Source organism: Plecotus auritus (genome assembly GCF_963455305.1).
Source record: "Plecotus auritus genome assembly, chromosome: X".
NCBI lineage: Eukaryota > Metazoa > Chordata > Mammalia > Chiroptera > Vespertilionidae > Plecotus > Plecotus auritus.
The window spans coordinates 86,652,541-86,667,829 of NC_137784.1; the positions used below are offsets into that span (position 1 = coordinate 86,652,541).

At 35.9% G+C, this 15,289-nt stretch overlaps 1 protein-coding gene across 5 annotated transcripts in view; it reads right to left on the reverse strand.

The window, feature by feature from the left end:
* Positions 1 to 220: 220 nt before the first annotated feature.
* Positions 221 to 15,289, reverse strand: part of ACSL4 (acyl-CoA synthetase long chain family member 4) — a 90,388-nt gene continuing 75,319 nt past the window's right edge. For all 5 annotated transcript variants that reach the window (XM_080653819.1, XM_080653820.1, XM_080653817.1 and 2 more), the window contains exons 15-16: positions 8,808 to 8,965; positions 221 to 3,316 (exon numbers count right to left, since the gene is read on the reverse strand). In XM_080653819.1, coding sequence (XP_080509945.1) covers positions 3,159 to 3,316; positions 8,808 to 8,965 — 316 coding nt within the window. In that variant the 3' untranslated portion in view covers positions 221 to 3,158. The remainder of the gene's footprint in view (positions 3,317 to 8,807; positions 8,966 to 15,289) is intronic.

Sequence of the window (15,289 nt, forward strand, 5' to 3'; positions counted from 1 at the left end):
ATTAACTCATGTTACCTAACAACCACCTTATAAGCTAGATCCTATTAATCAGTCAACCCCACTTTTCCAGATGAAGAAATGCAGCTGAGGGATGTAAGTCACTTGCCCAACCAAAGTCACAAAGCTAGTGAATGGCAAAGCCAGGAAATAGACTGAGGAAGTCTGGTTCCGGAGCTCTAACACTTTTTTATAAAAAACCCATAATATAATCAGATCAATTAATTTCTCCATAAATTTTAATTAGACTAAATGCAACAGTTATCATTTATTAGCACCTACTAATAATTCACACAACATGACTATGTTTTGTCTCACAATATCAGTGTTAAAGGGTTCTACTCTATTAACTGCTTCAAAGTAACAGCTTTGGGTTCAAATACTACAAACTGGAGTATGGGTGGATCTGCTTAATACAATTCCATAAACTTAAAGATGAGTACTTTAAATATATGTATTTAAAAGTTTAGCTAATATTCTTCAAACTTGCAGATTTTACTTTGGTGCATAATTAAGCACAAATTAACTTGATAACATGGGTGAATTTATTTCTTGAGATTCGAGTACAAACTTAAAAACAAGAACAGCTTTTCATCAAGAATAAACACAAAAATCCAAGTAACAATTCTGCAATCGTGCATTTAAACAGAAAGTACAAATATGAATACATTCTAATTTGTAACTACATTTGAAAATTAAAATATTTCTCTCCAAATCCCAAATACCACACAGTCTTAATCTGTTTTCATCTTACCTCAAAACATTGCTATCAAGAAAATACAGATGAGGATTTTTAATCAGTCTTTATGACCAAAGAAACATTACTTTCCTTAACTTCTGACTTTTTAAATCATCCATCTGTGAAAAGCCATACAATTATATCTCCACTCTAGAAAAAAAAAGAATCAATACAAATATCAAGGAGGCAAGACACTTTCATTAAATTAAAGCAAAGGTCACAAGTGTTCTACTTAGAAATGTACATTAACTGTAGTAAATTTTTAAAGTACACTTTATTTGAATGGCTGACATGTAAGTACAGCGAATGATTTATACACGTATAGAAATGTAGGATCAAAATCTTTAGGCTTAACTACTTAAAAAGTCACTATGAATATGGAAAGATCTGTTTACATAAATATGAATATTTCCTAATGAAAAATCAGGGGGTAATGGCATTTCCCTGGTCCCTTAACAATATTTGGATTTTCGCAAAGAATTAGCAGCACCCAACCTTAAGTGTTAATTACGTATTTCTAAAGGACCTACACAACAGATTAGTTGGCAGTGGTCTAGCTTTCGGGAGATGGAAGTGGGTGGGGGTGCAAATATCTGAATATGCATGCACTTGCACATTTAAAATCACCATTCCGACTGTGAGGGAAAGTCACATATTGAAAATGTCTAAGGAAATCATCTTTAAAGGATCAATAGTGGGCCAGGAACAGTAGAAGCTGAATAGTAGTCTACTTGATAATAATGGTTCATCACTCCTCAAAGGCAAGTTTGGAAGAATGAGAATACTCACATATACATAACTGCAGGGAGAACTTGCCTTGAATTTTACACTGCAGAACACTGAACAGAAATCTTTACAAAAACCTTCTTGCTAATAATAACACCAGATGATTTTTTTCCTTTTTACCACCATATACATAACATTTAAATAGTCTCCTTATAAATATTTTAGAGCAAAAAGAATGTATTTTGTTGCAGTGGTGGCCCACATCTGTACAAAGCAATATATGAAATGATTAAGAAAAAAGTGCAAAGAGTAACAGTATTAAGAATTTTTGCTGTTTACAGTAACTATGGTTCAAGGGTTCAAGTGTGAATATCTATCAGGGACATATAATCCCTGATTTTAATTAAAGATTCAAAAAGAAGCCCACATGCCAAGTTACTGTACAAATATCAGCTCCTTATTGAGTAACTTCCCTTCTCCCGAATCCAGCATTTTCCAGTTTCTAAACTCTTCTCACAAACAGGAAAAAAGTAGTAACAGTGTGTTCTTCCCTTTAACTTCCCCAAACTCATCCAAGTTAATTAATCATTCATACATTCAAACAAGATATTGGGGAAGTCATAACCCGCTTTGCTAAAATTAAAGCAAAATGAAAGACTTTCGAAATACAAACTATTGCTCAAGAATACAATCAGAACTGCAAACACACCTTAAATTACATGTGTAATTTAATGAGCACATTTTAAAATCAGTCCCTGTTATCAAAGATAAATTCAGAGTCTAAATCCTTTCCCAGGTTTAGTGCTGTGCAAGGGTGATAACTCTATAAACACTTACGATTTCATCTTTTCTGACAGAGAAAATGCTTCCTATTAAAATTTGAATAACTTCCTATCATTTTACTCTTGGTCTCAGTCTTCTATTTTGAACAGAGAAAGATAATTTTCACCATTTTTTTAATGTACTTAAGTAATCTTTAGTCATTCAAATAATTATAGTTACTGATTTTAGACCTCCAAGTTTCAAAAAAGCAGTTCAATTTCCCTTTAAACATATTACTAGATATTTTTGATGAGTTTATGTTGTTTTATTCTTAATTCAGGTACTGTAATTATTCACAATATATAATAATTATATTCTAACCTATACAACAATTATGAATCCTAAAATGTTTAGCCCGGTGTTGATTCTCTATGTTATATTATGATTTAATTTCCCCTTCAGGACAAATGGTTGGAAGAGAATTTAAAAGGCCTGTAGCACTTCTGTTTTGAGTAGTGTTAATACATATTTTTTGTCGTGCTTAATATTTTTAAGCTTCCTCTAAACTAGGAAGATAACAGACATTGGAAGCTGCAAATTTCATCAAACTACATTCTACTACAACTCCAATTAATTTTGTTCAACATTAAATAATTTTCTCATAAAAACAAGTATCTTAGGCTAATTTTTAAAAACAGAATTTTTACTGTAAAATTAATAACACAGCTAAAAGGAAGCAATTTTTCAATTTCAGCTTCACTACAACTATGCAAAACTAAGTTAAAGTTGACTCAACAATTATTTTAATCGTGTTTTTTTTATTATCATGTCTTTACAATTATGTACTTCACATTCTAACAGACAGTTCAACAAGGCTTAAAAGTCTGAAAAACCACCAGGCCACCTACTGCACAATTGTAAAGAGAACAGCATTTTATTTGCCCCCATACATTCTCTCAATGTCTTTGAGGTAATGGTTCTTCAGTTCTTTCCTTTTCAGTTTGAAAGCATCAGTGACCAAACCAGTTTCAGGGGTCCATGGTTCTGGGCTCAAGCAAACCTTGATTGGAATTTCAAAACGCTCCAACTTCACTGAAATGAGAAGGGGGCAGGTACAGGGGGAGAGGGGTGGGGAAGTGGGAGAGAAACAATTAATAAAACATGAATTTTGCAGGATTTACCTGGATGATGCAGGTGATGAGGCAAACTTATTTAATTGTATGTTAGTTAATGATACCACTAGTTTACAATTTCATTTTTATGTTCCTCAAAGTATATATAAATTGTTTCAGTTAGATAGTTTTGGTGCATGAAATTTTTATTCTAATATATATGTAGACAACCTCCCTCTTCAGAGTCTTTCTACTTGCTATCCCCTCTGTCTGGGATGGTATTCCCCATTGCAGATGCACAGCTCACTTCCTTACTTCATCCCGTTGTCCACTCAAATGCCACCTCCTCAGAGAGGACTTCCCTGGCCACTCATAACAAAACAGAAGTCCCTTTGTCTCTGTCTCTCTATGCTTCTTACAATGTTTTCTTTAAAAAAAAACTGACCACCTGATGTATTAAATATTTGTCTCACCTATTATAAAAACAGGGTATTTGTTTTGTTCAATGCCATCCACAAGGCTACATGACAGCCCTCAATAAATATATCCACATTTATTAATTCATTCTACAGAAAATTAAGTCTCTAGACAACTGTTCTTCATAAGCTTTATTAAACGTTTAAATCAGATTCAAAAAGGGGATGGTGAATTTCATACTTTTCATTGGTATAAAATGCAGCATATTTATTATTTGAGAGAGACAACTCAACATCTTGAAAGAAATGTAAGAAAATAAGGACACAGAAGCAATAAATACAGTATTTAATAATTTTAAATTCAATAAATTACATTTCATCATTACTTATTAATACAAGCTCATCCTTAAAATTCTGAAGGCCCATTGACAGTAATATGAATCTACAGATGAGCTTTATTTTATATGCAATTATTTAAAATACCAATTTTTAAAAAGCAAACATCTGCATGTTTAAAAACTACTGCTAATAGCCTAGGTCAGAGGTCGGCAAACTGCGGCTTGCGAGCCACATGCGGCTCGCGAGCCGCGGTTTGCTGCTCTGTTGACTAATGAGTTTGCCGACCACTGGGTAGGGGCTTAATCACAAGGAACAACAACAGCCTATAATTATTAGAATCAAGAGTCTAGGTCAGTGGTCGGCAAACTCATTAGTCAACAGAGCGGCAAACGGCAGCTCGCGAGTCGCATGTGGCTCGCGAGTGGCAGTTTGCTGACCACCGGCCTAGGTGACTTTAGAAACAACTTGGTTTCAGTGACAAATACAAAAGAATTCAAATTCATGTAAATTTTTGTTCTAATACTAGTCTGAGTTTTATGAAAGATTGGTTAAATTAGTTTCTCATTAAAAATGAGAGAAAATTATAAAACTGAGTGTGAAAAATAAACGTTCAAATTACTTAGAACCAACTTTAAAAGTAAAGACTGAACAGGTAGAAAAGGAACAAAAACTTGCTCAAATCAACCATGTCTACCCTGTTGATATATTATAGCCCAGTTACATAGCAGTGCCTGAAATAAGCCCCTCTGTTCCCAAGTTCACATTTGGATCTCAAGGAAACAAATTCTCAACTAGAGATTTGCCTCCAAAACCTTTTCTTTCATATTACTGTCCCTACTCACACAGGTTCTAAACCAGAAACACTGACAAAATGGGACAAGGCAGGCACATTAGTTCAGTTGCACAAAAGCAAATTTAACACATTTATATAAAAGTTCCTTATATTTGCCGAAACCGGTTTGGCTCAGTGGATAGAGCGTCAGCCTGCGGACTGAAGGGTCCAGGGTTCGATTCCGGCAAGGGCATGTACCTTGGTTGTGGGCACATCCCCGGTGGGGGGTGTGCAGGAGGCAGCTGATCGATGCTTCTCTCTCATCGATGTTTCTAACTCTCTGTTCCTCTCCCTTCCTCTCTGTGAAGTATCAATAAAATATTTAAAAAAAAAAGTTCCTTATATTTAATCTTTATTAACTAAAATCCTGTTCAAAGCTTTTAAAAAAAAAAGGCTGCATTAGGGTACATTATCTAGTACCACAGACTATAGGGAGCAAAGATCAATCACAGTTTCCTATAAACAGAATAAAATGCCAATAAGTAGGCAAGATTAGTGGAAAGAAAAAACAAAAATGATCTTACAATGTGGCATTTTTCTCTGAATTACCTTAACAGTAGTCGGCAAACTCATTAGTCAACAGAGCCAAATATCAACAGTACGATTGAAATTTCTTTTGAGAGCCAAATTTTTTTAACTTAAACTTCTAACGCCACTTCTTTAAAATAGACTCGCCCAGGCCGTGGTATTTTTTTAAATATATATTTTATTGATTTTCTTACAGAGAGGAAGGGAGAGGGAGAGAGAGTTAGAAACATCGATGGGAGAGAAACATCGATCAGCTGCCTCCTGCACACCCCCCACTGGGGATGTGCCCACAACCAACGTACGTGCCCTTGACCGGAAACGAACCTGGGACCCTTGAGTCCACAGGCCGACGCTCTCTACCCACTGAGCCAAACCAGTTAGGGCTAGGCCGTGGTATTTTGTGGAAGAGCCACACTCAAGGGGCCAAAGAGCCGCATGTGGCTCACGAGCCGCAGTTTGCAGACCACGGACCTAGAACACTATAAAATGTGACCAGCAGGTGGGAGTAAAGAGCACTTTTTCTACCCTTTGGCAGTTGAAAAATCACCTCAAAACAATTCCATACTTTGTGTTTTTATGATACTACATATACCTCACAAGTATATTTAAAACATGAAAAGGACTGCTATGAAATATGTATAAGTTCAGACAGATATAGATGGATTCAATCAAGATTATTTTATACATTTTGGTATAAGTCTTGAAATTATAATTTCAAGCAAAAGGTTGATGAGAAATCTTTGTGGCACAGAAAAGCTTATGCGTTCAGCTAATGTTAAGTTTATTATCCAAATCATGAGTTGTTCAATTTCATTCCTCATTCCAGCATAGAAATGTTATGGGGGCCTAGCAGGTCCTAGAATTTTATTCCATTTTCCACCTGATTGTGATACAGCTTGATTTTCCCCATTATTGCTTTTCACAGTTACATGTGCAATGACAAATTATTCAAATCACATTCTACTCCATGAGTACAGAGAGTGATAACAGCTTACAGGCTGAAATACTTTTTGAAATACTACATTTAAAGGGGGAAAACCAGGATTTATATCAATAAAAACTCTGGTAGCATGGTGATATTAAAAGTGTGCTATATCAATAATGCCATAATTAACAAAATGATCATTAAGAAAAAGAAACATTAAGTCACTGTCTTTATGGTTATAATAGGCAACTGTTACTTAAATAACTTTACAGTGCCCAGAGTTAACTATAAGAACGTTTTTCTTAAGGAAATACAGTTTTTCAACTTCAACTTTCTAGCTAACATTACTACCTATATTTTGAAAGCAATATGGAACCTAAGTAGTTAATTTAAAAATAAATAATAGTAGTGTGGTTAGGAAAATATGTGTGCTCGTGCATCTATGACAAGAGTATAAACTAGTTCAGTTTTTCTGGGGAAAGAAGAGTTATTTGGCAACATAGAAAAAGCCTTTAAAATATACATTTTCTTTGACTCAAAAAATCCATTTTTAAAGATTCATACTAAGAAAATCATTACATAAGAAAATAACTGAGTATACAGGATATGTGTTATATTTGTACATAGTCTGAGGAAAAAAGAACTCATCCTAAAAGTCCAATAACAGGAACTTAAGTGGATACACTTATATTAGAATACTATTTAGTTATTAAAAATTATAATATAATTCTATATCTACTGACATAAAAATACTGATAATATTCATAGGTGATTATATACCAGAATGCAATGTCACCATCCAAAGATAACTACTATCAAGTGATTTTTACTTCCTCCTTTATATTTTTCTATATTGTCCAATATATATAATGAATACAGATAACCTACAATCAGAAAAATGATACTTTTATTTTTTTAAGAGGAAAAGCAACAGGTTAAAACTATGTTAACAGCATCCAATTAAAAATGAAGGTGACATATTTTATCTCTGCTCCCCCTATGAAATAATTTAAACAGTTTAAAATAATTTTTAAAACTAAAAAGGCATTAACCACAGGAAAAAATAATCTGAAATGAAATAAAGTGAACACTTGGAGAGAGAGTTCAATGACATTTTAGAAGACCAAAAGCAATGTGCTAGCAGTCACTGTTTGGGAGCCAAGAGAACTGCCAACAAGAAGCCCGTAAGAAGCAAACCGATCTCCTGAGATGGTGTCTCTGAAGACAGAGATGAGCAGTACACTGTTCACAGGACAGTTCTCCTTCATCCTGCTATTTCCCAACCAAGCTGGAGACAGGTTTACTTTTTGGAAAAACTGAACTAGAGACTCTGAACTCAAGGACAATAGGGAGAGGGAATAAAGCTGGAAACAGAGGATTTCAATGAGGTTAAGACTCACTCACTCCACTCCCAGCTTTCTTCCAATTTCTCTATTTGGCTACCAGAGTACTGATAGTCAGGCTAACAACCCCCAGGCAAGAGATTGAAGAAGTAATCTTTGGAGAAATGGATCAGTGACTCAAGACACTAACATTTGAATAACTTTTCAGCGAGCCCAGTAAAATTTACAGATAAGTTTTCAATACTACATTTTCAAATGTGAACGGACAGACAAGAGTCAGCAGATATATGAGAGGCCATGACCGAAGTAAACAGACAGTGGAACCTGGAGGAAACAGACAATAACAGAAGATAACTTCATAAAAGGAATCCCTTTAATATCCTCAGAAGAATACGAGAGGACACATTAACTGCATATATGAAAGAACAACAGGATGCTATTGAAAGAACACTGATAAAGCAGGAAAAAGCTCTGGAAAATAAAATTCTGATACTGGAAATTCAAAAGACAGAAGATGATAAAGTTAAGGACACTGCCAGAATATAAACAAAATTGATATAGTAAACAAAAGAAAAAAGAAGAAAATTAGAGGATTAAAACAGGGGGTCCAATCTCCATATAAAAATAGTCCCAGGTAAAAACACAAACACAGAATTTGGAAGGAAAAACTGAAAGAAGAACAAACAAACAAAACATGATACACAGATATTTCCCAGAACTAAAGGGCAGAGACCTGTAGATTCAAAGTGTCCACAACAGGTAGGATACACAATGATAAATAATAAAAGATCCACATAAGGTCACATCATTATGAACTATCAGAACACAGATGGACCATTCCAAACACAGAGTAGATGACCACTTAGCAAAGAGGTTGCAACATGAAATAAATATCTAGATAGGTCATTCTACTATATAATGTTTAAGAATCCTTCCAACATGGAAATTCATTACACATATTTAAGGAGCAGTTTTCTAAACCCATGTATTTTATTATAAAAACAAAACAAACAGGCACCTTGAAGAACCTATTCAATACACCATTAAATGACTTTAAGGGACTTAAAGTCAAGCAAGTTCTTACTTACTGGCATTTGCAGCTTCTCTAATTTCTTTCAGTATTTCAGCTTCCATGGCAGGGTTATTGCAGATATCAACCCAAGTGCCTTCCACTCCCTTCTGTTGTGCCAAAAGTGTCAACCTTTTCTGATTAGGAACCACAAAACTAATCACATAGGACTGGTCACTAAAAATACATAATATAAAACAAAATAGAAATTAAAACACTGAGAACAAGTAACGTTTTCAATGAAATAATAGATTACAATATAATTTCAAATGCATATTTCTTTTTGTTACAGTTTCATTATGAATAAAGCCCATAGTACTGGCATAAAGACAGACAATATAAACCGATGAAACAGAATGGAGAGCCCAGGGATAAACCCTTGTATATATGGTAGAACGATCTTCAACAAGGGTCCCATGATCACTCAATGGGTAAAGGACAGTCTCTTCATCAAATGGTGTTGAGAGAACTAGACATATACATGGAAATGAATGAAATTGGACCTTTACCTTATACCATATACAAAGATTAACTGAAGACCTAAATATGTAAGAGCTAAAATTATAAACACCTAGTAGAAAACATAGGGGGGGAAGCTTCATGATAATGGATTTCACAATGCTTTCTTGGCTATGACACCAAAAGCACATGCAATAACAATAAAAAAATAGATAAATGAGAATTCAACAAAATTTCTTTAAAATTCTGTGTGTCAAAAAATAGTCAATATAGTATGAAAAGGCCATCTATGGCATTGAAGAAAATATTTGTAAATCATGTATTTGATAAGCAGTTAATATCTAGAATATATAAAAACCACCTATAACTCAACAATAACAATAAAAAATAACCCAATTAAAAAGCGGGCAAAGGAGAGGATCCAAGATAGCGGCGTAGGTAAACACCTAAACTGCTGCCTTGCACAACAATTTCAAAACTACAACTAAAAGACAAAAGGTCTATCACCCAGAATCACAGGAAAGCTGGCTGAGTGGAAGTTCTACAACTAGAAGGAAAGAGAAAACAGCATTGAGAGGTGCACAAGCGCTGAAAAGCTGAGGTATGGAGGTGCGCGAATCAGGCTGGCAACGGGCGACTGGGAGTGCTGCTTTTTTCAACACGAAGGGAGACAAGCTCCTGATTACTCCAAACTCCAGTTTCTGGGGAGACGCGGGGGACCCAAACTCCTATGGGGAGAAGCTGGACTATCTGCCATTGGGTTGGAAAGTGAGGGAGGCTTGCTTGCAGGGCTGTGCGCAGGAATAATTGTTTATTGTGCTGGGGTGCGGGACGCGGGGACACAGTTGGAGACCCAGAGCAGAGCTGGCTAACTGGCAGCCATCGCTGTTTGCCACGCCCTAGCCTAGTGACGCCCTGAGACCCTGCCCCGCACAATCTACAAACCCACCCAAGCTCCAAGCAGCGGCTTTAGCATATGAATGACCTGCCCTATCTCAGCTTAACCTAGCAAACTTGCAGCCCGGGTCAGACAGCTCCAAAACCTCCAAACCCCAAGCAAAGAGGAGAAAACTGTAGTTCTTACTGTAGCTCCTGCTGGGTGGCCTCAGACAGTAGCTGACCTGCACCCCAGAGATCCAGAAGCCAGTGTACCTAGTGGTCAGTGTGAAACACCAGATTTCAACTCCTCACATCCATAAGTGACACATTCAAGAGGCAGACTCAGTGAGCACCAAAGCCCCACTGAAGCAAGTCCTGCACCATAAGCGTGTCTCCAGCGCTGCAGTTCTTCTATTATAGACACAGCGGGTCCTCACAGCCAACTGGCCTGGAGGTCAATTCCTCCCAGTGTACCAACAGCCATCAAGGCTTAACTACACCAAGACTTTGCACTCAGCCCACAAAGGGGTGTACCAAGAGCATCCACCTCAGGTGATTGGGGAGGCTGAGCTACTGGCCCCTATAGGTCACCTACCACACAAAGCCACTCCATCAACACAGGGAAGCAGCAAAATGCGGAGATAAAGAAACATGTCACGAATGAAAGAAATGGAGGAAAGCAAACTACTGGACGACATAGAGTTCAGAACCACATTTATAAGGTTAGTCAAGAATCTTCTAAAAACTGCTGAGAAACTTGATGAGACCTCAGAGGAGCTTAGTGAGACCTTCAAGGACCTTAATGAGAATGACAAAAAAATGGAAAAGGACCAGTCAGAAATTAAGCATACACTGTCTAAAACAAAGAATATACAGAAACTCAACTGTAGATCAATGTACCCCAAGAATCAAACCAAAGATCTGAAATATGAGAAAACAAAAAACACCCAACCAGAAAAAAAAAATCCAAAAATATGAAGATAGTGCAAGGAGCCTCTGGGACAACTTTAAGCGTACCAACATACGAATTTTTGGGGTGCCAGAAGAAGAGAGCGAGCAAAATATTGAAAACCTATTAGAAGAAATAATGACAGAAAACTTTCCCTACCTGGTGAAAGAAATAGACTTACAAGTTCAGGAAGTGCACAGAACGCCGTACAAGAGGAATCCAAAGAGGACCACACCAAGACACATCATAATTAAAATGCCAAGGGCAAAAGACAAAGAGAGAATCTTGAAAGCAGCAAGAGAAAAACGGTTAGTTACCTACAAGGGAGCACCCATAGGACTGTCAGCTGATTTCTTGGCAGAAACTATGCAGGCCAGACGGGAGTGGCAAGAAATATTCAAAGTGAGGAACAGCAAGAACCTACAACCAAGATTACTCTACCCAGCAAAGCTATCATTCAGAGTTGAAGGTCAGATAAAGAGCTTCACAGAAAAGAAAAAGCAAAAGGAGTTCATCACCACCAAACCAGGATTACATTAAATGCTGAAGGGTATTCTTTAAGAAGAGGAAGAAGAAGAAAAAGGTAAAGATAAAAATTATGAACAAAAAAATGACATCAAATACATACCTACCAACAAGTGAATCTAAAAATCAAGTGAATAAAAAATCTGAAGAACAGAATGGACTGGTGAATATAATAGAATCAGGGACATAGAAAGGGTGTGGACTGACAATTCTCAGGGAGAAGGAGGTGTGAGGGGTGCGGGAAGAGATTGGACAAAAATCTTACACCTATGGATGAAGTCGGTGGCGGGGGGTGGGGAAACAGGTGGAGGGGAGCTATGGGGGAAAAAAAAAGAGGAACAACTGTAATAATCTGAACAATAAAGATTTATTTAAAAAAATAATAAATAAATAAAAATAAAACCACTAGAAGAAACTAATTCTAATTAGTTTTAGAAGGACTTGTACTTTTTAGGGTGGGCACCGACTGGCCTTTCATTAGTTTACAACTCACTTTCACAGACTTTAATAAGCAAGGAAGGTTTTAGAAAGCTACAGTACACTCAAAATCCTTTTAACTCAAATATGTCTCCAGGATTTTACCTTAATCTGGATAAAGAAAACCATGGAGATAGGCAGCCTGTTTAAAGATTAAGAAATTCTGCAACTCTGCTTTGCTTCCCACGCCCAGCTCAGATCGGGACACAGGTGACAGACAGTGACTTGGCCCAGCTCAGATTGGGACCCAGGTAACAGACAGAGACTTGGCCGACAGCAGCTGCCCTATATCTAAATCCAGCCTAGCACCAGGAATGCTCAGAGCCTACTCAAGAATGCAAATAATCCTTTCCACTAATATTTACAGGGTAAACTAAGATTGTTGGTAGAGTATTAAATTTGACAGTAAAATAATAATCAAGTTTTCAGGTTAATTTAAATAGGCTAATTGAAATAAGTGAATATTCAAGAAAATTTAATTGTACTGGACAAAAAGCTGTTCCTAAAGTGGTAACTAAAATTTCTATTGGTAGTTCATCTCATGGTAAAATTCCTGAACATGCAATGAAACTAAAGCAGTCATATTTTTGTGCAAAAAATTAAAATTTAAAGTTATCAAGACTGCATTATAAAATTTATAAAAGCCTCCATTAATGAAAAAAGGGGGGATAGTAGGGTAATTTCATATAAGGAAAAATATCCTATAAGTAAATTACATCTAGAAAATTTTTACTTTACAAAATTAATTTTCATTTGTAAAGCTAACAGCAAGACACCCATGAAAAACACATATGGTGTCTAAATAAGACAAAGGAAAATCGTTTAGGCAACAATAAAAAGGATCCCAAATCAACTATATAGAAAAGATTACTTTAACTTTTGGTCAAGAATATGTTTGTATATTTTCAGAAAACAACTCCAAGACCATATGGATTCCTGCAACAGAGAGGAATTGACAGGTCTGCTCCAACCATGAAGACAAGAGGAGAAACAGTCCAGAGATGGAAGATGCTGACGATGCCTTGCCACGCTAGCAGTCAGCAGCTGTGCGTCGCAGCAGGTTGCCTAGGACCAAACCAGAGAGGGCCGGACCTGCATTGCCACCATGTGCCCACCATCCAGATATCATTGCTGACATGTACACATAAGGAACTGTTTGACATTGAAACGGGGACTCAAACATTTTTTGTTATTATATGTTTATTTCTAGTCTGCAGAGTCAAGATTTTTTAAAGAAAAGAAATGGGGGAAAAAATAGATACAGAGGCAAAGAAGCATTGAACAGACTGTCAAACTACAGCGGGAAGGCAGGGGAGGTTGGGGGGGTGGCTGTAAGAGATCAACCGAAGGACTTGTACGCATGCATATAAGCATAACCAATGGATACAAGACACTGGGGGGGGGGCAGGTAAAGGCATGTACTGGGGGGAAGGGGAGGCCGGGGGGAGATCAATGGGGGGGGAAAAAAGGAGACATATGTACTACTATTTGTAATACTTCAAACAATTAAAAAAATTAATAAAAAAAGAAATTCTGCAACTTAAGTTTTCATTGTTGTTTTCAAAATATTGCTAAAACATTGTCAAAGTGTTTGAGAGAATTGTGTTAGAAAATGATTAGTCTTAAAATTTTCAATGCTCCTGAGCATGAAAAAAATCTCAAAGTATTTACATCTGCCGATGTAAAACTAGCTAAATTATTTTTTTCTTTAAATAAGTTGCTTCTAAGCCACAGTGAAATTGTTACTATCATCAATAGTTAATTTTTTCATTAAATTTGTAATTTCTAGGATAAAAACCAATAATGAATTTAAATTGAGTCAGCTAAATATTTAATTAATTTTCAAGATTAATGTCATTTTTCTTAAGCTGGTCCACATAATTCTTCAAATTCTCTAGTTTCTTGAGATAAACGCTTTAGCATATATTAATCTTAGGAAAAAAACACCTCAATAGCAAAAAAATAAAAATTAATAAATAAAGCACAATCTGATTTTTAAAAGGGCAGAGGTACTGAATAAATATTTTCCCAAAGAAGACATACAAATGGGCAACAGACAAATGAAAAGTTACTCAATATCACTAATCATCAGAGAAAGAAATGCAAATCAAAACCACAATGAGATATTACTTCATAACTGTTAAAATGGCTATTATCAAAAAGACGAGAGTAATTAAAAAACAAACAAACCATAAGACAAGAGATAAGTGCTAACTAGGATGTGGAGAAAAGGGAACCCTCATAGACTGTTGGTTGGAATGTAAATTGGTTCAGCTACTATGGAAAAAAGTATGAAGGTGCCTCAAAAATTTTAAAACAGAACTACCATATGAGCCAGCAATTTGACTTCTCAGTATAAATCCAAAGGAAATGAAAACAGTGTATCGAAGATATATCTGTATTCCCATGTTCCCATGTGCATTGCAGCATTAGTCACAATAGCCAAAATATAGAAACAATCAAGGTATCTATCAACGGAATAATGGATAAAGATGTGATTTTATATATATATACACACACACACATATATATATATACACACATACATACATATGTATGTACATACATACACAAACAATAAAATATTATTCAGCTATGTGGAATCTTTTTATATATATATAAAGTCAAATTCATAGAAACAGAGAGTAGAAAAGTGGTTGCCAAGGGCCAGGTTTGGAAGAAATAGGGAGAGGTTGGTAAACGGATACATACTTTCAACTATAAGATGAATAAGCCTGAGGATCTAATGTAAATCATGGTGACTATTTTTGGTAACACTGTACTGTATAATTGAAAATAAGAGAACAAAATTTTAATGGACAAAGGACTTGACTCGACGTTTCTCTAGAGGTAATATACAAATGGGCCAACAAGCATATGAAAAGATGCTCAACATCACCAATCCTTAAGGGAGAAATATTCCCTCTCACCCGTTACTATGAGTACTATAAAAAAAATAGATACCAGTGTTGGTGAAGGTATGAAGAAATGGGAACCCTTGTGTATTACAGGTGGAAAAGTAAAAATGGTGCTGCTGCTATGAAAAACAGTATGGGAGTGCCTCAAAACATAGAAGTAGAACTACCACATGATTCGGTAATCCCACATCTGAGTATATATTGGAAAGTAATGAAAGCAGGAACTTGAAGAGATATTTGCATATCCATGTTCATGGCAGTATATTCACAATAGTCAAGAGGTAAAAGCAAACC